Raw genomic sequence first — 23,820 nt, 5'->3', positions numbered from 1 at the left:
CCTTGTTATCAGACTTTGAACTCCTGAAGGCCCAACCACAGACCCTACCCTGCGCTTTCTCTGTTACACTTGCAGCTCACAGCTGCACATAGCTATCTTCTCCCTCAGGCCTATATAATCAGCCAACTGGCAAGTGGGGATCAGAGCAGAATTCCCAGGGTGACTGAGTGCTCTTCCCATACTACCAGCATTATTGGAATAAACACTCATATATGATTCACCCCTGTCTCTGCTTAATTTGGTCAAGTAGTGACAGGTGTCCTAGACCCATTGTATCTGGTTTCAATCTGAGAAAAGCAGCAAATTTCATGAGTCTGGGGATAGTCAGGATCAGTTTAGAATCATGACTTTCAGCCATGGTTTCTGGGACCTCCTAGTCAGGGGTGCTGGAACTTGAGTAAAAAGTGAAATGAACATGGTAAGAGGAGAGAGGATGTTAAAGGACAGAATCGAGTAGAAGAAAAGTCTGTTATTGTAAAAAGGGGAAATGTAGTTTGTAAAGTCTCAGAAACTTTGGCTCTGGGAGTCCTGGACGAGGAGGGGAGGGAAGCAGTGGGCAGGCTACGTGCTGATCAAGTGGGACACAGTGAGACCTCACAGCCCTTCGGACCCCACATGAGCACAGAGGTTCTAGTCAGGCGAGAGCTGCAGAGCAAAGCAGACAGGCCTGGGGAAACAGAGGCCATGTCCACCCCGTCTCAGTGGGGAGAGATGCTCTGGCTGTAACGTGGGGAAGAGCAAGGTCCGTTGGGAAATGTCTGAAAATGCTCCTTTGGAGACATTTTCTTTTTATCTACCAGCGTTGAAACAGTTGACTTAGGGTTAGGACTATATAGGCCTCAAACTTCCTGTCTCTCTTTAACAGTCCTCATCATATGGTCACTGGACACACATGCATCTAGCACCCAACAGGATAATGAGATGTACATTTCAGATCGTTTATGACAACCGCAGTCATTATGGCTGACCTATCCGGAGTGTTTTCAGTGCCAGGCATTTTTAAAAGCACTTTACCTTATTTATCTCATTGCGTGCTCAGTAACAATCCTTTGATGGAAATATTCTTCTTCTTCCCACTCTACAGGCAAAGTGGAGCCCAGACTGGTTAATAACGTGCTCACGGTCACCTAATTGGGAAGTGGTAGAGTGGGGACTTCCTCACACAGTGTGCCTCCCAGCCCATGTTCGGAACCACTCTAAGTGACTAACTCTAGAGCTGGCAGATATCAGAGTTTCCTGCAATTACCAGGCTCCTTGGTTGGCTGCAATCATTGAACAAGAATAGGACCAAATCTTTGCTCTCCGCGAAGTTCTTGTGATGGTTGAGAACAGTGAGATTTGGCAAGTCCAAGGTCCTTGGTTATGATCTGGGCCCAGTCCATGGATCTCTGGGTCCATAACCTTTCCTTTGACCTCCTGTTTTAAAGCAATATATATGGAAAAAACACTCTCTACTTAATAATGAGATCTTTTTTTATATATATATTTTATTGATTTTTTACAGAGAGGAAGGGAGAGAGATAGAGAGTTAGAAACATCGATGAGAGAGAAACATCGATCAGCTGCCTCCTGCACATCTCCTACTGGGGATATGCCCGCAACCCAGGCACATGCCCTTGACCGGAATGGAACCTGGGACCTTTCAGTCGGCAGGCTGACGCTCTATCCACTGAGCCAAACCGGTTTCGGCTAATAATGAGATCTTGGATGGGTTTTTGAGTAAAATGACTGTGCTTCTCTGCCTAGGGCAGTCCTGGTTTATACCTGTTATCCTGGCATAATAATGTGTGGTTTCCCCTTTCATTCTCAGAAGTGTCCTGCTTTGAGCAATAAATTGATCAGTTTACTTAGATACAGTAAAGACTTCCCCAAATTCTCATTCTTCTTCCCCCAAATTCTCATTTTTCCCACGTCATAATAAAAATAGTTTTTTATTTTTATAAATCCAATTTATACTGATAAAATATATATTAATTATATATTTATTTATCATATTAGTTAAGGTAAATGCAGCCAGCTACTGAAACAAACAAACAAAGAAACACTGAAAAATTCTGGAAGAGTTTATTTCTCACCCACATTACCTCCCATGTTGTACCCTACAGTTGTTCAGGGATCCCAGATCTTCTCATCTGTGGCCCCACTTTCTCTATGTCCTTAGTGTCTTTTCCATCAGCCAGTGGGGAAAGATAGCAGTGGGCTCACTGGTGGGAAGCATTCATGGTTTAAGCTGAAAGCTCTGCCTATCATTTGTTATCACATTCCATTGGTTGGATCTCAGTCACATGGTTCTACCAAACTGCTGTGAGCATTGAAAATGTGATCTAGCCATGTGCTCACAAGGAAGAGAAGGGATACAGGGAAATACTAACAGTCTCTGAAGGCTGATATAAGTAATCCAGTGCACTTTACTTGTAAAAAAAAAAAAAGTAAAAAGCAAAGCGTTACATAGAAAGCTAGCGCCTTCTCTGAACAGCTGACTACTGTGAGTTTGGTATGTAAGCACACAGAAATATATTATAGTTTGTGTTCCTGTTTGGACCAGTAGCTTATATTGTACAAAGTACAGTCTTCACTGACTAATAAGTGCTGTTTCTAATTCTTTATTTGAATATTCTCATCGGTTCATTTTCATCAAGCTGTCATCCCCACTTACCCACTGAGCATGCTCTTGTGAAGGTCACCAGTGATGTCCTCATTACTAAATTAGAAGTTTATATTTGTGATAATTCTTCATTTCTCAGCAGCATTAACTAACTTGGATCTTTTCCTTTTTCTTTTTAAAAAAATTAAGCCAATTTGGGGTGACATTGGTCAATAACATTATATAGGCTTCAGGAGAACGATTCTATAATACATCGTCTGTCTATCACAATGTGTGTTCACCGGCTCAAGTCAAGGCTCCTTTTATCACCATGGATCCCCCTTTCCCCTCTTCTACCTCACCCACCTCCACCCCCTCCTGAAATCACCATGCAGTTGTCTTTGTCTATAAGTTTTGTTGTTGTTGCTTAACCCCTTCACCTTTTCACCCAGCACTACCCCCCTCCCTTTCATAAGGTTTTGATTTACATTTTCCTTATAGCTAGTGAATTTCAGCATTTTTTTATACATCAGTTGGACATTTTTATGTCTTCTTGGGAGAAGTGTTTATTCAGGTCCCCTGCTCATTTTCTAAAATTTAACTTTATTGTTGAAAGTATTTTTAGTTAGATTTGTTGGTTCTTGAGTTGTATAAGGTCTCTATATAGTTTGGATATAAGCCCCTTAGCAGAGGTATTGTTGGAGAATATCTTCTCCCACTAGGCTGGTTGCCTTTTTCTTTTGTTGATGGTTTCTTTCACTGTGCAGAAGCCTTTGAGTTTGGTGTAGTCCCATTCATTTATTTTTATTTCCATTGCCTTTGGGGACTGATCCACTTTATTACTCATTGCTCTAAATGGTAAAACAAGATGCACTACGTTTGGGCACAAACTTTTTCTCCAAGGAAATATTGAATATCTTTTTCAGCTCTTCCTCTACTTCTTCCACATTCAGTGTCTTAAACTCCACCAGATCCATGTTATCCTTGTAACTGAATCTTCGATGCATGAGAGTAAACCCCACTAAGCAGTAAACTCCATCTGGGGTGTGCACGGCACAATAAGAGTCTTTTACACACACAGATGCTGGAGATGTCTGAAAGTATGAATTCGGAGACTCAAAATCTTCAATTGTTCGAGGTTCAAGCGTAAAGGAGAAGATCTTTCTGTACTTTTTCTTTTCCAGGAGATCAGAATTAAGGAATTCTTGGTTTGGAACGTACTGCTCTCTTCTGATTTGGTCCAGGTACCACGTTCCTCCCTCTTCTGTCAAGCGGAAGATGCACGGCATCTGAGGCTGATCCTTCCCAGAAATTAACTCCAGAGGCTGCCTCATCTGGTAAGAGCTTCCATACCCAGCATCAACTATGTACTTCCTGCCACCCACCGTCACCATCAGCAGGGGGTGCATGATAGCCCTGGTGTATCTTTCAGTTGAAACGCTGTAAACATTGCCTCCCAGCATCGTGGTCTCAAAACCGATTGTGGTCAGAGCCCAGTACAGAAGTTGATTGATCTGGCAACACCACCCACCCCGGTTCTTCCTCACAAGTTGATCAAAAACAGCCTCCAAGCCCAATTCCATGGGTTCCCCACAATGGATGTTAAGGTTCTCAAAGGGAATGGCCTGGATCTGGTGCTGAAGAATGTCAGTTAATGTTTCCAGGTCCACTTTGTTCCTAAAGTTCTTATAACCAATTCTTTCAAAATATGCTTCGATGTCCATGATCCCCTATGGCAAAGAAAAGAAAACAAAAACACATACTGTTACATTTGCAGTTGGATTTCCTTAAGTAGGTTAATTGTAGTAATGTATTTTAAGTATATACAGACAAATGCTAATGTTAAAGTGGTTATAAACATCTGTAATTATAATTCTTTTAAAGATTTTTTAAATTCATTTTTAAATAAAAACTTTTTTCATTATTGTGTTATTTTTGACATATAACATATGTAAGTTTAAGGTGTATAATGTGATGATTAGATACATTTATATTGCAAAATGATTACCATAATGAGATTAGCTAACACCATTTTGTAACCTTTTTTTGTGTTGGTGATTACTTTTAAGATCTCTCTTACCAACTTCCTTTTTATTTCTTTTTGTATATAATATAATATTGTTAATTATAGTTAAGATGCTATTTATTCGATTCTCTAGACCTTATTTATCTTCTAGCTTGCAGTTTGCACCCTTTGACATACATGTCCCCACTTCTCCTAACCACCTGCCCCTCTAATTCATGGCAACCACCATTCTACTCTCTGTTTCCATGAGTTTGGCTTTTTTTAGATTTCACATATAAGTGAAAACATAAAGTATTTAACATTATTTGTCTAAATTATTTCACTTAGCATCATAATGCCCTTAAGATCCATCCATGTTGTGGCAAAAGCTATGGTTTTCTTCTTTCACATTGCTGGATGGACACTTAGGATGTTTTCATTTCTTGACTATTTTCTATGATGCTGCAATGACATGGGGGTAGAGGTATCTCTTCAGGATTGTGTTTTCATTCCCTTTGGCAGTATACCTAGAGTCGGATTGCTGGATCACATGATAGTTCTATTTTTGATTTTTTGAGAAACCTCCATACTGTTTTCTATAGTTGCTGTACATTCTCACCAGCACTATACAAGGATTTCTTTTTCTTCACATGACCTCACCAACACTGGTTGTTTCTTGTCTTTTATGTAATAGACATTCTAACAGGTTCAGGGGATATTTTATTGTGGTTTTGATTTGCATTTTCCTGAGGTTTGTGACGTTAGGCATCTTTTCATGAACCTGGTGGCCACTTGTAATACTTTTACAGAAAAATGCCCATTCAAGTTTTCCATCTATTTTTTAGTTGGGTTATTCAGGGTTGTGTGTTTTTTTTCTATTGAATTGTATGAGTTTCTTTTTTCTTTATTGATTAAAGTATTATATATGTGTCCTTATCCCCCCATTGCCCCCCCCCCACTCATGCCCTCATCCCCCTGTTGTCTGTGACCATTGGTTAGGCTTATATGCATGCACCCTCCCCTACCTTCCCTCTGAGGTTTCACGGTCTGATCGATGTTTCTCTGTCTCTGGATCTGTTTTTGTTCATCAGTTTATGTTGTTCATTATATTCCACAAATGAATGAGATCATGTGATATTTATGTTTGACTGGCTTATTTCGCTTAGTATAATGCTCTCCAGGTCCATCCATGCTGTTACAAATGGTAAGAATTCCTTCTTTTTTACCACAGCTTAGTATTCCATTGTGTAGATGTACCACAGTTTTCTAATCCACTCGTCTGCTGATGGGCACTTAGGCTGTTTCCAAATCTTAGCTATGGTGAATTGTGCTGCTATGAACATAGGGGTGCATATATCCTTTCTGATTGGTGTTTCTGGCTTCTTGGGATATATTCCTAGAAGTGGGATCACTGGGTCAAATGGGAGTTCCATTTTTAGTTTTTTGAGGAAACTCCACACTGTTCTCCATGGCTGCACTAGTCTGCATATGAATGAGTTTCTTGTATGTGTTTGATATTCACCCCTTATCAGATAGATGGTTTACAAATGTTTTCTCCAGATAGATGGTTTACAAATGTTTTCTCCCATTCTACACGTTGCACTTTTAATTTTCTGATTACTTCCTTTGCTGACTGCAGCTTTTTGGTTTGAAATAGTCCCACTTGTTGATTTTTGCTCTTGTTGCTTGAGCTTTTTCTTGTCATATCTAAACAGTCAGAGCCAAAACCAATGTCAAGAAGCTTCCCCCCTATGTATTTTCTAGCAGTTTTCCAGTTTGGGAGTACCTTTCACTTTTTAAACCTTGTGAGTTAATTTTGTGAGTGATGTAAGATAAAGGTCAATTTCATTCTTCTGCACATAATTGTCCAGTTTTCTATGTATTAAAGAAACTATCCTTTCTCTGTGTAACATTATTGACTCCCTCGTCAAATATTATTTGACCATATGTGAGTGGGTTTATTTCTGGGATCTTGATTCTGTTACTTTGTGTAATGTGTAATTTTTATATCAGTAACATGCTGTGTTTTGTTGTTTCATTTTTTCAGTTATCTAAACTTAGGACCTTCCCCCCAGTTTTATCTATAATAATAAAAGTGTAATATGCTAATTAGACTTGATGTCCTTCCGGACGACCTTCTGGACCAAGCCGGGGCTGCAAGGGAAGCTTGGGTCACAGGTGCCTGCTGGCAGCCGGGGGGAAGCCCGGGTCCCGGGTGACAGAGGGAAGCCAGTGCCGGCAGCTGGGGGAAGGAAGGTCCACTCTTGCATGAATTTCATGCATCGGGCCTCTAGTTGAGATGTAATTGACATACAGCAGTGTCCTTTAAGCCTTTATACTTGAGTTAAGTGATAGCACACTACCATATTACATTATTAAAACATTCTCAGTTACTACATACTTTACCAGCATATTTTATATTTTCATATGTTTTCTTTTGCTATGTAACATCCTTTTCTTTCAGCTTTAAGAACTCCTTTCAGCATTTCTTGCAAAGGGGGTTTAGTGGTGATGAATTCCCCCAGCTCTTGCTTATTTGGGGAAGTGTCTCTTCACTTTGGAAAGACTACTTTGCTGCTAAGTATTCTTGTTTGGCAGTTTTATTTTTCCTCTGTACTTTGAGTATATCATCTCACTCTCTTCTTGCTCTGTGAGATTTCTGCTGAGAAAACTGCCGATAAACCTTCTGGTGGGGGGTTGGGGATACTTAATGTGAGATTTTTTTTCTGTTACTGATTTTAAAATTCTCTCTTGTCTTTGATTTTAGACCATTTTATTATTGTGTCTTAGAAAAGATTATTTTAGGTTGAAATTTTGAGGTGACATCAACTTCATGAATTAGATATCTAAATCTCTTGTCAGGTTTGGGAATTTTTCACCCATTATTCCTTTAAGTTTTTTCTCCCCCCATCCCTCCTTCCCCGGGACTCCAATAAAGTATCGATTGTTTCTTTAGTCATATCACATAATTAACATAGGCTTTCATCATTCTTATTCATCCTTTTTTCTTTGTACTCTTCTGACTGTATGATTTCAATGGTCTGTATTATAGTTCATTGATTCTTTTCTTGGTCAGGTCTGCTGTGAAGCTCCATTGAAATCTTCAGTACAGTCATTTTACTGTTTAATTCTAGAATTTCTGCTTTTTAAATATATATTTTATTGATTTTTTTACAGAGAGGAATAGAGAATTATAAACATTGATGAGAGAGAAACATCGATCAGCTGCCTCCTGCACACCTCCTACTGGGGATGTGCCCGCAACCGAGGTACATGCCCTTGACCAGAATCGAACCTGGGACCCTTCAGTCCAGAGGCCAACACTCTATCCACTGAGCCAAACTGGTTAGGGCTCTGATTTGTTTTTTAATGACTTTTGTTTCTTATTTATTTTCTCATTTTGTTCATACATTATTTTTCTAACTATTTTTTCTAATTTAATGTCATTTTCTGTGTATCTTGTAGTTCACTGAATTTGAGAGGATTATTCTGAATTCTTTGTCAAACAATTTATAGATTTCCATTCCTTTAGGGTTAGTTTTGGAATTTTATTAATTTCCTTTGGAAGAGTTATATTTCCTCGATTATTCATGATGCCTATGGACTTGCATTGATGTCTGTCCATATAAAGACCTTCCAGTCTTTACAGGCTGACTTCTACAGTCCAAGCATTTCCCCAGTCAGCCTGTCCAGAAATTCTGGGTGGGGAGTCTGTAGTTTCTGTGTAAGCACTCCCTTGAGACGTCTCGTGCAGCTGGTGCTAGGTCAGGTCCAAAGCCAGGAAGGCAGTACTCCGCCTAGTGCTGGGCTCTGCTGGGAACCTGGGCTCAGAGGTGCCCCCTGGAGTCTGGGTTCATGGACATTAGTAGGAAGCCTCCCAGGGCCACAGGGCTAGTTCTGCTGGGACATGTCTTGGTTAGCTCAAGCCCACTGGGAGCTGCCCTTGGTGTAGGGGAGCCAGCTGGTGCTGGGATGAGCCTGAAACATGGGCTTACAGAAACAGTTGGAAGCTTGTTGTCATGGGAATCAGCTGGTGCCTGGGTGGGCTAAAAGCCGGGTGCCACTGGGAAGGCCTGGTACCATGTAAACCAGTAGGTACTGGTGTGGATCAGGGAGCCATCTAGGATCCTGGAGCTGAGGAGTCTGACTGGAACCAATAGGCTGTCTGTGGCCTCTAAGCCGCATATGGCAGCCTGAGCTTGCTGGAACTCAGGTGGGCCAAGAACCCCATTCACAGTAGTTCTCTGAGAGCCTGTAGCCAATGAAGCTGATTTGAGCAATACAGCTGTCTAGAGCTATTGGAGTTGGCAGGAACTGGAGTGAAACTTGGGCCTCGATTTGTGAGAGACTGATGGGAGGCTGATGCCTTTGGAACTGCCTTGGGGCCACAGGAAACACCTAGGGCTGCTCTAGCTGGTTGGCACCAAAGTGAGGTAGGGACTTGGGTTGTGCAGGAACCTGCTGAAAGCATGGTGCTGTGGGAGCCAATTGGGTCCATAAGTGCTGCCTACAGCTGTTGTAGCCAGGAGGTACCAGGGTTAACGAGGAACTTGGATTAATAGGGACTCATTGGGTACCTGGTACCAAGGAAGTTTCTGTGGACTATGGGAGCTACCTGGGGCTCCTACAGCTGGCTGTCACTAAGATGAGCCTGGAGCCTTGGTTCATAGGATCCTACTGGGATCTTGTATCATAAGGTTACTGACACTGGCAGGTGCTGGGTTGAGGCAAGGTCCTGGATTCATGGGAGCCTGCTGGGGGCCTGGTGTTGTAGAAGCTGCTGAGTGTTTCTGTTGCCCCTCCTAATGTCATTACTTTTGGATTCTCCTATTTGTCTTTTTTGATCAGCTATTCTTCCCATTCTGCTAGTGTTTCTGCTTTCTCTACTCTTAATGACTAACATTTCCCCCCCAAAATCTATGTAGTTCATTTCATTTCTTCTCATCCTAACTTGCATCTGTATCCTTCATCAACATCTACACAAGCTCTAAAACTCTACCTCTCAGCCACAGAGAGAACGACTGTAATTTAAGGAGCCCCTCCCAACCCTCTCTGCCTCTGCCTGCAGAAGCAGTGCTGACTAAGTAAAGAGGGTGGGTGATGTGGCACAAGAAAAGTATTGCTTAGACCTGCCTGACCGTTTTGTTCTTGGGTTGTCCTACATTCCTTCTATTTGGAAATTACTTTATAAATTTTCTTTAAAAGCTATATTTTGTTTTCTGTGTATTTTTAAAATATATTTTATTGATTTTTTATAGAGAGGAAAGGAGAGGGACAGAGAGTTAGAAACATTGATGAGCGAGAAACATCGACCAGCTGCCTCCTGCACAGCCCCCACTGGGGATGTGCCCGCAACCAAGGCACATGTCCTTGACTGGAATCAAACCTGGGACCTTTCAGTCCGCAGGCTGACGCTCTATCCACTGAGCCAAACCGGTTAGGGCTTCTGTGTGTTTTTTAAAGATATGTTAACTTAGAATTTAGTAATTTCAAGTCCATTCCAAAGAAGCCAGTTCTGTTAGGTTCCTGGATGTAAGCAACATGTTATAACCAAATTATACCTGAGCATTCCATGACTCAATATAAGAGGTTGTGTACTACTAAAGTTATGATATAGGGTGAAATATGGAAGCATTTAGGAAATAGTTGCTAGGATCGAACTGACTGAAAACATTATAAAGTTCACATATTGGCTTGTTGCTTAGCTATGTAGTGATACACCCCTTCATTTTGGACTTGCTCATAAGTTTAAGAGAGGACTAAACGGCACAGAGTAAACACACTTAGGGAGCCCACTGAGATGTCTCAGAAAAGCACTGAATATCTTTCTAAGGAAGTTAGATGTAGAATAATTTTTCGTTTTAATTCGGAACACTTAGAATGTTTCTTCTTCCTGGTCCAAACTCTAGAAATAAAAGAAAAAAAATGAAGAAAACTACTTGGGTATTGGCAGAAAAGCAAACTCTTTAGAAGGGAGAAACTATCAGGCTGGCATCAGAACATTCCACAGTCATATGTTACCAAGTTAAGAGAAAAGTCTGATCCCAAAATACTATTCTCAGCTAGAATTTCATTTAATCACAAAGGTATCATGAATATGAACATAATCTCAAAAATGAAAGAACCTGAGGAATGAATGAATGATGAGCTAACTACCCCAATAAAGTGTTACCTCCTAAATTGGCCAATGAAGTGCAAATTAAAATGAGTAAAGAAAGAAGAGAGAGGCCACAGCAAAGGACTGATGGACAATATTGGCTCCTTTTATTACAAAACTAAGAGTAGAAAAGTTATGAGAACTGTGGGTATTGAATCAACCAGTTTTATGGAAATAGAAATGTTAAATTAACATGTTTACTTGAACAAAAATATAGTAAAAGTTGTCTCTTTTTTACTAATGTTGATTTCTAATGTGTTTTCTGCACATTAGTGGAATCTTTTAGAAAGCATTCCTATCCCCGTGGTCGGCAAACTGCAGCTCACGAGCCACATACGGCTCTTTGGCCCCTTGAGTGTGGCTCTTCCTAAGCCGTAGGAGTACCCCAATTAAGTTAATAACAATGTACCTACCTATATAGTTTAAGTTTAAAAAATTTGGCTCTCAAAAGAAATTTCAGTCTTTATACTGTAGATATTTGGCTCTGTGGACTAATGAGTTTGCCGACCACTGTCCTATCCTACAGAAACGTTTTTTAAGTCCTTATGATACACTAAAAAAATTCCGAATTCTTTGAAGAGAAAAAATTTTCCAAATTTCAACACTAAGAAAGAATTATAATCAATAATTTGGTGTATTTATTTCTAGTCTTTTTCTATGCAATTTAAGAGAGTTTAGAAAATGTTTATAAAGTTTTATCCTTTATTTTTTTCTCAATGCTAGTAAATATGATTTTTCTAACATGTAATTACAATTATTTGTTCTGATTAGCTTTCTCCTAAAGATTTTACAAAACTTTTAGAAATAAAAATACAAGTAAACAAATAATCGTTTAATAGTAATTACTATTTTTTAAATACTATTTTCTAGGGTCAAATTAAGAATTTGATACCTATACTTATATTTAATTCTAGGAAGAGGAAGTTATAAGTTCATGGATTGAAATTATTTCCCCAAGATGACTCATTTATCTAGTATTTAAACTCAGATCTTCAAAGTTGCCATGCCAGAAATGATGTTGTATATTAATCTTAGTTAAAGGTGATGATTAAGTAAATGGAAATGTGCTTATGTATGTGATATGAATAAAGTAGAAAGAGTCTAAGCAGATGACCTGAATCAATAAGACGGATGTTCTAGTGAACCAATATCTGAGCCCAATGTTGAGTATATCTCAGGAAAGAAGAAAGACCCAGGAGTAACTCACCAAAAGCAAAAAATGAAATGTAAAAATCAAAGATACCAAATTTCTAGGAAAATTTGATCAAGCATGCTTAACACTAGAACATAATCTGGTTAAATGACTGAACTGGAAAGGCAGGAAGCATCCAGTATAATAACTGGGGCAGAGTGGCGTCTGAAGGGAGTTGGAGAGGGTACTCTCTGTCTAAAGTAAATGAAACTCATTAGACCTATTGGCCTCCACCATGAACAGAGGGGTAAGGAATAGAGCATGCTCAGTGTACCTAGAGGGGGCACATGGGATTGAGGAGGCTTCAGGACTGAGGTTACTATGAGGAGAATTCTGTTTGTACCACCCAGGTCCCTTCAGATGTCTTACCATTTCACTGTGCCTCTGGACTGGCTCTGTGTCCTCATGCTTAAGGACCTGCACCCCAGCCTCTCTTTGGAGGGCCTCTTAAGAACTCCTGGAACTGATTTTCCTTCCTATGCAGACAGCTGGCAAGCCAGGGAATGCCTATCCTGCCAGGGCAGCTCTGCGTGAATGAGTTTCTGGCTCAAGGTATTTTACCCTTGCATTGTGTCTGGCAAAGTCTAAGACATAATTCACAGCCACACTGAAACTGAAGCAGAAGCTGGGGATTTTTCTGAATCTCATACCCACTAGGATTCTTCCTCTATCCAATCTCTCTTTTCCTATACTTACTGGTCACTCCCAGGAGCACTTCCGTAGTAAATTACTTGCACATAAATCCTTGTCTGAGTGTCTGAATCTTGGGAACCTGACTTGAGACACATGAGTGGTGGATTTTGGAAAGTGGTGTGGAAGAAAGGTCAGATACACAGAATGAGGCTAATTTCAGAGGGCCTCGCATGTCAGACAAAAGAGGGACCTCTTCCTGTGGATCACAGCAATGCCTGTTGTTTTGTTGAATGGTCAGTATTGAAGTTGGACCTACTGTTTGATTTATCCCTCTGCCATATGCTACTTCCTTTGCAAATCGCCCTCTTGGATATATCCCTGCAGAGCAGATTCATATGCAGAATGGACTTGTTCCCCATCTCTAGAATTCTTTCACATATGACAGCAATTTTCAACTTGGTTAAAGATCTTTCCTCTTCACCTTAAATGAAACTGTAACCAAGAGCCTAATATAGAAGAAGAAAAGCTGATTGATCCAGAGATAGTCTGCTCATGGAAGTTGGTTCTGACTCTTTAAGCACATAGGCAAGCAAAGTAGGTCTCTGGGTGGGATAGAGTAAATAGTTGAGAGTTAACAACTTCCTTTTGAATCAATAGTTTTGTGAGCATAAAACTAAAGTGAGGGCCCTTCCAAAGGGAAGGAGCAGTTTATCCCCCCCGCCCAAAAAGAGCCCGCCCAAAAAGAGCCCGCCCAGGTGTTGTGGTGGATGTTGCGCCAGAGCAGGGGAGCAGTGCCTGGAGCTGAAAGCCCTTAAGCCCCTGGCTCCTGGGCTGTCTGCTCGCCCATGGAATTCTGCACAGCCCTTCCAGGGAGGGTGTCCTCAGTCTGCCTGACAGTGAAGGAGTTGATTCTTGTACTTTATGGCTCCTGGAGATCCTCCCCCTGAGTCTCCTCCAGTAGTTTGACAATGCATCCCAGCCTCCCTGGCTATTTGGATTAAAGAAGTTCTGATCACTTAATCCAGAGGGAGCAGGAATGGTTATGCACCTGCCACCAGCAGAACTAACTGGGCCCTGTGGACACTCCCGTTAGAGACAGAAGGGATGGACATCACTGTTTCAGTTATCCAACGTGGGAATTCAGTTCCCTGAAACATTCGCTCTTTAATCCTCTTCTTTGATCCTCACAAGCCTTTTAAGTAAGCTCTCTAAGGAGCTTCATTTTACTGGCAGAGACACTGACTTTGAGCGATGCCCAGGTCTCACAGCGAGGATGTGGTATGGCTATGACCCCAATCCCGACAGTTTGGCCCAAAGGTTTGTTATGTCCACCATTACACTATAAAGCATGTCAGACATTTTTGAAACACCTTTGGACTTGAAATTCAGGAATGGTGCAGTATCTAGTCTCCTAGACTCACATTGGAGGTAGGATAAATCCCCAGTTTCAGAGCATAAAAAAGTTACTTACCAAGTCTGCTAGAGCCCACACCAGGACCAGGGTGCCTGCAGTCCTCCCACTTGCAGAGCCAGCACAAGAAGTGAGCTGTCCAAACTGCTCCTTCCCTGGAGTCTACTTATGGTAGAGTCACCCAGGGATCTCTGGGAAATGTAGGTGTGGGGCCCTAGGTTGACCTTGTGTGCCTCCTTTTGGAATCAAGTCATTGGAGAAGATTAGAAAGCTATATTACGTAATGAGCCCCAGCCTCAGGCTGTGAGGAATATGTCCTGTGTTTGGCACAGTTCCTGCTTTTAAGGAACCTGAAGCCAGATGTCCTATGAGTAATGTGGGTTTTGGGAGGGCCCACGAAAAGCAGATCCATTAAGCTAGAGGAGGCAGAAAATAGATGTTTCAAATCACTCTCTCGGGTTATGATACTGTTTTGTCATCAATTTCCATGAGGCCCCTCAGTTACTATTCTCTTTCCTTTCATCTTCCATCCTCAGTCCCACTCATCACTCCCCACCCCATGAGGCCCTATATACGGTGATTGAAATGAGTCTGCATATATGGTATGAGTGTGATGTGTCTACGGTAGTGTGGTGGTGTTTCTGCGTGTGTTTTTAATTCACATTAATGATATTGCTCTATAACTCCTGCTGTTACTTATGCATCTCCCCCTATACTATGTTTTAAAATGTATGTGACACAATTGTTGCTTTGTGCCCTCTTTTGGGCACCAATGGTTCTAGTTCATAGCTCTCCTGTCCTATTGCATGGACTTGGGAGGCCTTTCTCTTGTTTTGTGCTTATGCAGGCTAGATGGAGATGCAACTTAGTGCTCCTGGGAGCACTACTCAGCTCAGGCTGATGAGAGTTGAAGGATAAATACTCTCAAGTTCTACCTGCTTAGGTGGGACTACTCTGGGGCATGAACAACACTGCCGCCCCTCCCACAGTCATCCTCTCTAAGTCAGAGTCTCCCAAAGAGCTGGAACCGCTGCAGAAGCTCTTTATCAGAGCTTTGAGCTTTGAAACAACCTGTGAGCATCTGAGATGCATTTCTGAGCAATGGGGACGCTCACAGGCTGTGTGGTGATGAGACATCCAAACACCGAGTGCTCCAGAGGCTTTGGGTCTGTCATGTGTGCCATTGTAGAGGAGGTGGATGCAGCCATGAATGCAAGGCCACATGAGGTGGGTGGAAGAGTTGTGGAACCAAAGAGAAGATTCTCAAAGACCTGGTGCCCACTTAACTCTGAAAAATATTTTTGTTGGTGGTGTCAAAGAAGACACTGAAGAACATTACCTAAGAGATTATTTTGAACAGTATGGGAAAATTGAAGTGATTGAAATCATGACTGACCAGGGCAGTGGCAAAAAGAAAGATTTGCTTTTGTAACCCTTGATGACCATAACTCTGTATGCAATGTTGTCATTGAGAAATACCATCTGTGAATGGCCACCACTGTGAGGTAAGAAGAGCCCTGTCTAAGCAAGAGATGAGATGGCTAGTGCTTCATCCAGCCAACGACGTCAAAGTTGTTCTGGAAACTTCGGAGTAAGTTGTGGAGGTGGTTTTGGTGGGAATGACAACTTCGATCGTGGGGGAAACTTCAGTGGTCAAGGTGGCTTTGTTGGCAGCCATAATGGTGGTGGATATGGTCACAGTGCGGATGGCTCCAGTGGATTTGGTAATGATGGTGGTTATGGAAGAGGTTCCCTGGTTACTCTGGAGGAAGCAGAACCTGTGGAAATGGTGGACAGGGTTATGGAATCCAGGGCAGTGGCTATGGCGAGAGTGGCAGCTGTGACAGCTATAACCATGGAGGAGGCAGAGGCGGCTTTGGCAGTGGTAGTGGAAGCAATTTTGGAGGTGGCTACAAGGGTTTGAGCCATTACAACGATCAATCTTCAAATTTTGGACCCACGAAAGGAGGAAACTTTGATTATTTTATTTTCTCATCACCATTTATTTCCTCTATGCCCTTTTCCACCTCCACCCATCTCCCTTCAACCCTGCAATCACCACACTGTCGTCTATGTCCATGAATTCTCTTTTTTGTTCATTTTTGCTCAATCCCTCTCCCCCACCTTCCCCTCAACCCCTGAGCTATCTGCCTGCTCTCTATGAGTCCGTCTCTGTTTTGCTAGGTAGTTCAGTTTGTTCATTAAATTGAAAGGAGGAAATTTGGAGCCAGAAGCTCTGGCCTCTATGGTGATGGAAGACTATACTTTGCCAAACTATGAAACCAAGGTGGCGATGGCAGGTGCAGCAGCAGCAGTAGCTATAGCAGTGGCAGAAGGTTTTAATGACTTCCAGGAAACAAATCTTAGCAGAGGAAGAGAGCCAGAGACATTACAGGGAAGCTACAGGTTACAACAGATTTGTGAACTCAGCCAAGCACAGTGGTGGCAGGGCCTAGCTGCTACCAAGGCCTAGCTGTGATCTATTAGATAAATTAAAAATAAGAAAAGCAAAAGCTTTTTTAAAGAGAGAAGATTGAACTTTTCTCCTTTTTAAAAAATATGTTTTATTGATTTCAGGGAGAAAGGAAGGGAGAGAGAGATAGAAACATCATTGAGAGAGAAACATCAACCAGTTGCCTACTACACGCCCCCCACTGGGGATTGAGCCTGCAACCCAGGCATGTGCCCTGACTAGGAATCCAACCAGAGACCTTTTGTTTCATGGGTTGACGCTCAACTACTGAGCCACACCAGAGGACTCTTTCAACACTTTAAATATTTCACTTTTTGCTTGCATGGTTTCTGAAAAGAAATTTAATAAAATGCATATTTAATAAAATATATACTAAATTTAATAAAATATATATTTTGAACAATAGATATGCAGAATGGACTATATTTTGTTCAAAATAATAATAGCAACCATGTATTATGTGATTATGGCTAATTGGTAAGTGAAATGAATGACAAGTGTAATGAAGGATGTGAAGAAGGATTTGGAATACTGTACAGTATTATAAAATATCTGCATTATATATGAAGCATTACCAGATTCGTTGTGGAAGTATGCTGCAAACTCTTGGGCAAGTAATGCAAACATTTTTTAAATAAGTACAATTGATATGCTAAGAGAAGCCAGACATGGAATCCTAAGATGTTATATTAAAACTAAGAAGGCAGAAAAGGCAGGGGGAAAAATGCAACAAACAAAAAACAGTTAAAAATATGGTAGATATGAATCCAACTATTAAGTAACCACTTAGATGTGAATAGCATAAGTACACTAATTAAAAGACATACAATCTATCCCTCGCTGGTTCAGCTCAGTGAATAGAGTGTTGGCCTGCAGACTGAAGGGTCCCGAGTTTGATTCTGGTCGAGGGCACATGCCTGGGTTGCAGGCTTGATCCCCAGTGGGGGGCATGCAGGAGGCAGCCGATCAATGATTCTCTCTCATCATTGATGTTTCTATCTTTCTCTCCCTCTCCCTTTCTCTCTGAAATCAATACAAATATATTTAAGAATAAAAAAGACATTCAATCTTAATGAACAAAATAGATCCAGAGACATAGAAACATGGACTAGACTGCCAAACCTCAGAGGGAAGATAGGGGTGGGTGGGAAGAGATCAACCAAAGAACTTGTATGCATATATGCATAACTCCTGGACACAGACAATAGGGTGGTGAAGGCCTGGGGCAGGGATGGGGGGCGGGGGCGGGAGAAGACTAGAAGGGGTCAATGAGTGGGAAAAGGGAACATATGTAATATTTTCAACAATAAATATTTTTTAATTAATTGTTTAAAATAAAAAATAAAAGACATACAATCTTCCAAGACTTAATCAGGAAGAAATAGAAAATCTGAACAGACTGATTACTAGAAATGAAATTGAATCAGTAATCAAAAAACTGCCAACAAACCAAAGTCATGGGTCAGGTGGCTTCACAAGTGAATTCTACCAAACATTCAAAGAAGGATTAATACCTCTCCTTCTCAAACTATTCAAAAAAAAAAAAAAAACTGAAGAGGAGGGAAAGCTCCCAAACTCATTTTACAAGACCTGCATTACCCTAATATGAAAGCCAGACAGAGTCCAGAGTGAAGAGACTGGAAAAAAATCGTACACCTATGGATGAGGACAGTTGGGGGAGGGGGATAAAGGTAGAGGGTGGGGTGGGAACCGGGTGGAGGGGAGGTATGGGGGGAGGAAAGAGGAACAACTGTAATAATAATAATCTGAACAATAAAGATTTAATTTTAAAAAAATTAATCTTCTAAAAAAAAAAGAAAGAAAGAAAGCCAGACAAAGATACTACAAAAAAAGAAAGAAAATGATAAGCCAATATCCCTGATGAACATGGATGTAAAAATCCTCAATAAAATATTAGCAAACCAAATCCAACAATACATTAAAACGGATCATACACCATGACCAAATGGGATTTATTCCCAGGATGCAAGGTTGGTTCAATATCCACAAATCAATTTACATGATATACCACATAAACAAAATGAAGGATAAAAATTATGTCATGATCAATAGATGCAGAAAAATCATTTGACAAAATCTAGGATCTGTTTATAATAAAAATTATCAGCAAAGTGGGGAGAGAGGCAATATACCTAAACAGAATGAAGGCCATATATGACAAACCATAGCTAACATCATGCTCAACAGTAGAAAGTTAAAAACTTTTTCTTTAAGATCAGTAACAAAACAAAAATTCCACTCTCACTTTTTCCAGACAACAAATGAAATACATCTAAATTGGAATGGAAGAAGTAAAACTGCCATGTGCAGATGACATGATAGTATATACTAAGTCTAGAAGAAGAAATATAAACAGTAAATAGTCAATAAATACATAGCCATCAATAATTGGATCTAAAAATCAAAATAAACAAACAAGGAATCTATGAACAAAATAATCTAATGGATAAAATAGAACCAGAGGTGGGAAACATGGAATAAACTGAGAAGTGGGGAGGGGGGCAGGAAGAGATTAAAGAACTTATATGCATACGTGCGTTACCGTGGACACAGACAATAAATAGGGGCGGGGTGGGATCCGGGTAGAGGGGGGCAATATCTGTAATACTCTCAACAATAAAGAGATTAAAAAAAAAAAGAAAGAAAATTAAGAAACAGTCTCATTTGCGATTGTATCAAAAAGAATAAAATAGGCGTGCGGAACGGGGCTCGGGCGCATGGCCGCGATGAACACGGTGCTGTCTCCAGCGAACTCGCTGTTCGCCTTCTCGCTGAGCGTGACGGTGGCGCTCACCTTCGGCTGCTTCATCACCACCGCCTTCAAGGACCGGAGGTGCCGGTCTCGGTGCGGCTGCACGTCTCGCGGATCATGCTGAAAAATGTGGAAGACTTCACTGGACCTAGAGAAAGAAGCGACCTGGGGCTCATTAACGTCGACATAACGGCAGATCTAGAGAATATATTTGTTTGGAATGTTAAGCAGTTGTTTATTTATCAGCAGAGAATTCAACAAAAAATAACACTCTGAGCCAGGTTGTCCTTTGGGACAAGATTGTTCTGAGAGGTGATAATCCGAAGCTGCTGTTGAAAGATATGAAAACAAAATATTTTTTCTTTGACTGATGGAAATGGTCTCAAGGGCAACAGGAATGTCACTCTGACCCCGTCCTGGAACGTCGTACCAAACGCTGGAATCCTACCTCTCGTGACAGGCTCAGGACACGTGTCTGTTCCATTTCCAGATACATATGAAATCATGAAGAGTTATTAAATTATTCTGAATCTGAACAGCATATTTTTATACTTACTGGATCCTCTCTCATTTATGTCCTCCCTTGCATCTCCATCTGTTTTTGTTTGTTAACTAAATTTTATTTTATATTTTTGTATAAGAACTAACATCAAAAGTTTTATTTGAAGGGAAAGGTTAAAGTGCTATTTAAACTTAACTTTACAATCAAAACAAAGAAAGGCCACCGGAGTGGGGTATTAGAAAAGCACACTTTAGGATTTGTAAGTTTATCTTTGATGTGTTCCTGGTATCGCCATTCTTTTTTTTAATCTATTTTATTGATTTTTAATGCATTTATATGTTGTACAAAAAGTCACAAAACTCTAAGACATTGTGTCCTTATATACATAATTGTTTTTCTAATTGAAATTAAAAAGCAGTCAAAATGACTTCCTTGGGCAATCTAGTGTTAACTATGAATTTTCTAACTTTGTACTTTTTGTATAAAGTTGTTTCTTGCTATTTTAGTTCCCATATTTTGCATATAAATTTTAGGGTTCATTTGTTGATACCTACTAAACCCACACACAGACTTTACCAAATACTTGTTGGATTTTTTTATTGGGTCTTTGTTGATTCTACGGATTAGAGGGATCTTGACATTCTACAAATATTGATTCAACAAACTTATGTTGCTAGAATATATTTTCAATTTTTTAGGTTTACTTTGACTTCAGTTATTATTGTTTGTGTGTGTTTTTGTTTTGTTTACAAATAGATTTTGTGAAGTAAACATTTTTGTTCAATTTAATATATATATACATATATATTTTTATTTTATTTATTTATTTTTTTACAGAGAGGAAGGGAGAGAGAGAGTTAGAAACATCGATGAGAGAGAAACATCGATCAGCTGCCTCCTGCACATCTCCTACTGGGGATGTGCCCGCAACCCAGGTATATGCCCTTGACCGGAATCGAACCTGGGACCTTTTAGTCCGCAGGCCGACGCTCTATCCACTGAGCCAAACCGGTTCCGGCGCCATTCTTCTTAATGGACGATAAGGTGAGCAGGGAGGGTCTCTGACATTTTCAGGGGCCTGTGGAACTCTGTTCTAGGCCTCTCGTCAGTGTACATTCACCCTGGCAGTGGTGCAGAAGTAGACATTTCTTTTATCTCTCTCAGGGGATGTCTGAGACTGGAAACATTCACACAGGCATTTGTGAGAAGCCTGGTTTACATACAAAATAGCCCAAGTGGTGAGATTTTGTTCCCTGTGTCTTAGGAAGGGCCATAATGCGTTTTTCTTACAGCTGATTCGCACCTTTCTCCACTTAAAGACTAAATACCTCCATCTATGCTGTAAATCATCCTAACTCATTCTGAAGAGTCTCTTGTCAACCCAATGTGTGTCTTCAGTGCTTTCTCTGGAACGTTCCATGTGTCCTGTGTGTGGTTTTAGCATTGCCGTTGAAGGTGGACATGTTTGCATGGTCCCTCTGGGTGAGCATGCGTAGTGCCACTGAAGGGTGATTATTTAAAACGTTCTGCAGGTCCCCATTTTAATAGCCATTGGGGTGATACTTGGTGTGCTTTCCCATGTACAAGCACTCGCATATGTTACTGTAAGTTATCCTCCATGAGCTGATGAGGTCAGCAGTGCAATGTCAGCTCTTTGCAGACGGAGAAACAAGCCCAGAGGTTGACTGAATGGAGCTGTTACATAGCTCACAAGGATGGGAGTTAGACCTGGAACTCAGATCTGGTTCTCTCAGCTTATCTTTCCTCTTAAGACTAAGCAAAAATCACATGTAATTTCATTACATATTTTGTCGCCCTGGACACCCTGTGTACCACTCCTAGAAGGGTTTTCCATCCCATGTGGAAGTAATTTTACTTATGTTAAAAGTGTAAGAATCCAAATGTATAAAAATGACTTAGAGATTAAACTCATGATAATACAAAAAAAAAGAATAAAATACCTAGGAATCAATTTAAATAAGGCTAAAGACCTGTACTCAAAAAACTATAACATTGCTGAAAGAAATCAATGAAGACACAAAATAAATGGAAAGATATACCATGCTCATGGATTGGAAGAATTCACATTGTTAAAATGTCCATATTACCCAAAGCAATTTGCAGGTTCAAAACAATCCTTATCAAAATACCAATGGCATTTTTCACAGAATTATAAACTTATGATCTTTATGTTTAAAAGTTTCCTTTATCTGATCATTGTCAACATATTCATTTATATATTTTAGATTTTTCTTTATGATTTCATTTTTACAGGTAATGTTTTGATCTATCTGGGAATTTATTTTGGCTCTTGTTAGAGATCCATCTCACCCTATTCCCCAAATGGCTAGACCAGTGGTCGGCAAACTCATTAGTCAACAGAGCCAAATATCAACAGTACAACGATTGAAATTTCTTTTGAGAGCCAAATTTTTTAAACTTAAACTATATAGGTAGGTACATTGTTATTAACTTAATTGGGGTACTCCTACAGCTTAGGAAGAGCCACACTCAAGGGGCCAAAGAGCCGCATGTGGCTCGCAAGCCCCAATTTGCCAACCACGGGGCTAGCCAATTGCCCAAAACCATTTATTGCATCATCTGTCTTTTCCCCATTTAACTGAAATGTGGTTTTTATTCTGTTGTATATTCTTACATGTATTTGGAGATATTTCTCTTGTATTTCATTGACCTGTTTCTCTTCCTCCCCCAGCATTATGTTATTTTAGCTACCTAGTTTTATAACAAGTTTTAACATCTGGCAGGCTAGTTTTTAATTCTGTTTGGACAAGTTGACTTTCTGAACCCTGTGGGATTTCTAACATGATATCAGAAGGTTCAGTAAGCAGTACCCAAAGAGAAGCCAACAAATTCATTCTATTGAGCAAGACAGTAGGAGAGGTATTTCCAGGTATTTCTGGTATTAGTGATAATCTTAGTCTCAATGTGGACACTGTCAGCACTTTGATTAAAATTATTATACTTGTTTAAACTGGTAACCTGTGAATCACTTGGGAATGAACAAAACTGCTCTAATAAATTGCTCTAAATCAGTCCAAGTTGAAGAAGAGCTCACCAGATTTTCAAAACCCATTTTTCTCAAAATTAATTTTTAGCTTACCAACAGTTTTATCTCTTCTTGTAGTCTTTAATCAATAACTGAATCATTCATGTATGTAAATATTAATTATAAAACATGTTGGCATAATAACCCACTACAAAAACCATAGCATGTGGGAACAACTGATTTAAGGCATTCTAAGAATAATAAGAATTGCAAGAAACACATGGAACAGGTAGAAAGCATATATCATAAAGAATTATTTTATACTAGAGGCCCAGCGCATGATTAAATCATGTGCATGTAGGGTCCCCTAGGCCTATCCTGCCATCAGGGCCATGTCCACTGCCCCCGACACCTCGCATGCTCCGCGGACGCTGCCGCCCCTTGCCCTCCATCGGATGCCAGGTTCTCACCTTCCCTGGGTCTGGCATTCACCCACTTGGAGGATGCCTGTAGGCAGCAGCCCCATTGTGGAGCCGCTCTCGGCGCCCTCCTCTTTGGCCATGACCCGCGGGCCATGCCATCTGGCATCGGGATGCCAGGATGTCCTGCTCCACCGCCTCTGCTCGAGTAGTAACCGCTGCCGCCACCACAGTCACCGTGTAAGAGTAAAGCCGGCAGGCTGGTGGCACACGCGAGTGCACACTCCCTTACACTCCCCCCCACTCCCACACCTCTCAAAGGTTAGCCCCGCCCTGTCGAATCCAGCCAATCCGGGAGCCCTGCTGCCCCACCTCTAGCCAATCCGCTCGCCCACCGGCCTCACACAACACCCCCTCCCCTGCAACTGCCTTCCCAACCACCCTGGAGGCTCTCAGTCTTTTGAGCCAGTTCTGGAGCCCGGACCTTGCAACCCCGTGAAGGCAGGGAGGGCCACCTAACACACCAGGAAACTGAAGTCCGAGGCTGAGTGTGAGCGCAGCGCGGCTCTGTTCCCTCCCATGGTGCCTGTCCTATCCCTCTGTGTCAAGTGCTCAGGTCCTGCCCCTCCCTGACGTCAAGGGCCTATTCTGCCTCCCCTCCGCC

General features: G+C 41.0%; 1 protein-coding gene and 2 pseudogenes across 1 annotated transcript; 2 read left to right on the top strand and 1 right to left on the bottom strand.

Annotated features, from left to right (window-relative positions):
* Positions 1-2,057: 2,057 nt before the first annotated feature.
* LOC132228582 (arylamine N-acetyltransferase 1-like) lies at positions 2,058-14,143 on the bottom strand. The gene is made up of 2 exons (XM_059685217.1): positions 14,043-14,143; positions 2,058-4,314 (listed from the first exon to the last, which is right to left on the bottom strand). Exon 2 carries the CDS (start codon positions 4,306-4,308, stop codon positions 3,436-3,438), a length of 873 nt encoding a protein of 290 aa, XP_059541200.1. The 5' UTR covers positions 4,309-4,314; positions 14,043-14,143; the 3' UTR covers positions 2,058-3,435.
* An 839-nt stretch (positions 14,144-14,982) lies between these two features.
* Positions 14,983-16,325, top strand: LOC132226427 (heterogeneous nuclear ribonucleoprotein A1-like; annotated as a pseudogene).
* A 2,850-nt stretch (positions 16,326-19,175) lies between these two features.
* On the top strand, positions 19,176-19,764 carry LOC132228581 (signal peptidase complex subunit 3-like; annotated as a pseudogene).
* The last annotated feature ends 4,056 nt before the right edge of the window (positions 19,765-23,820 follow it).

Source organism: Myotis daubentonii, chromosome 2, assembly GCF_963259705.1.
Source record: "Myotis daubentonii chromosome 2, mMyoDau2.1, whole genome shotgun sequence".
Lineage (NCBI taxonomy): Eukaryota > Metazoa > Chordata > Mammalia > Chiroptera > Vespertilionidae > Myotis > Myotis daubentonii.
The sequence above is the reverse complement of the archived record's forward strand: the minus strand, read 5'-3'. Positions and strand labels throughout refer to the sequence as shown.

What these genes read in the sequence shown, in the direction of transcription:
- LOC132228582 (XM_059685217.1), bottom strand. Translation starts at nt 4,308, where the DNA reads ATGGACATCGAAGCATATTTTGAAAGAATTGGTTATAAGAACTTTAGG.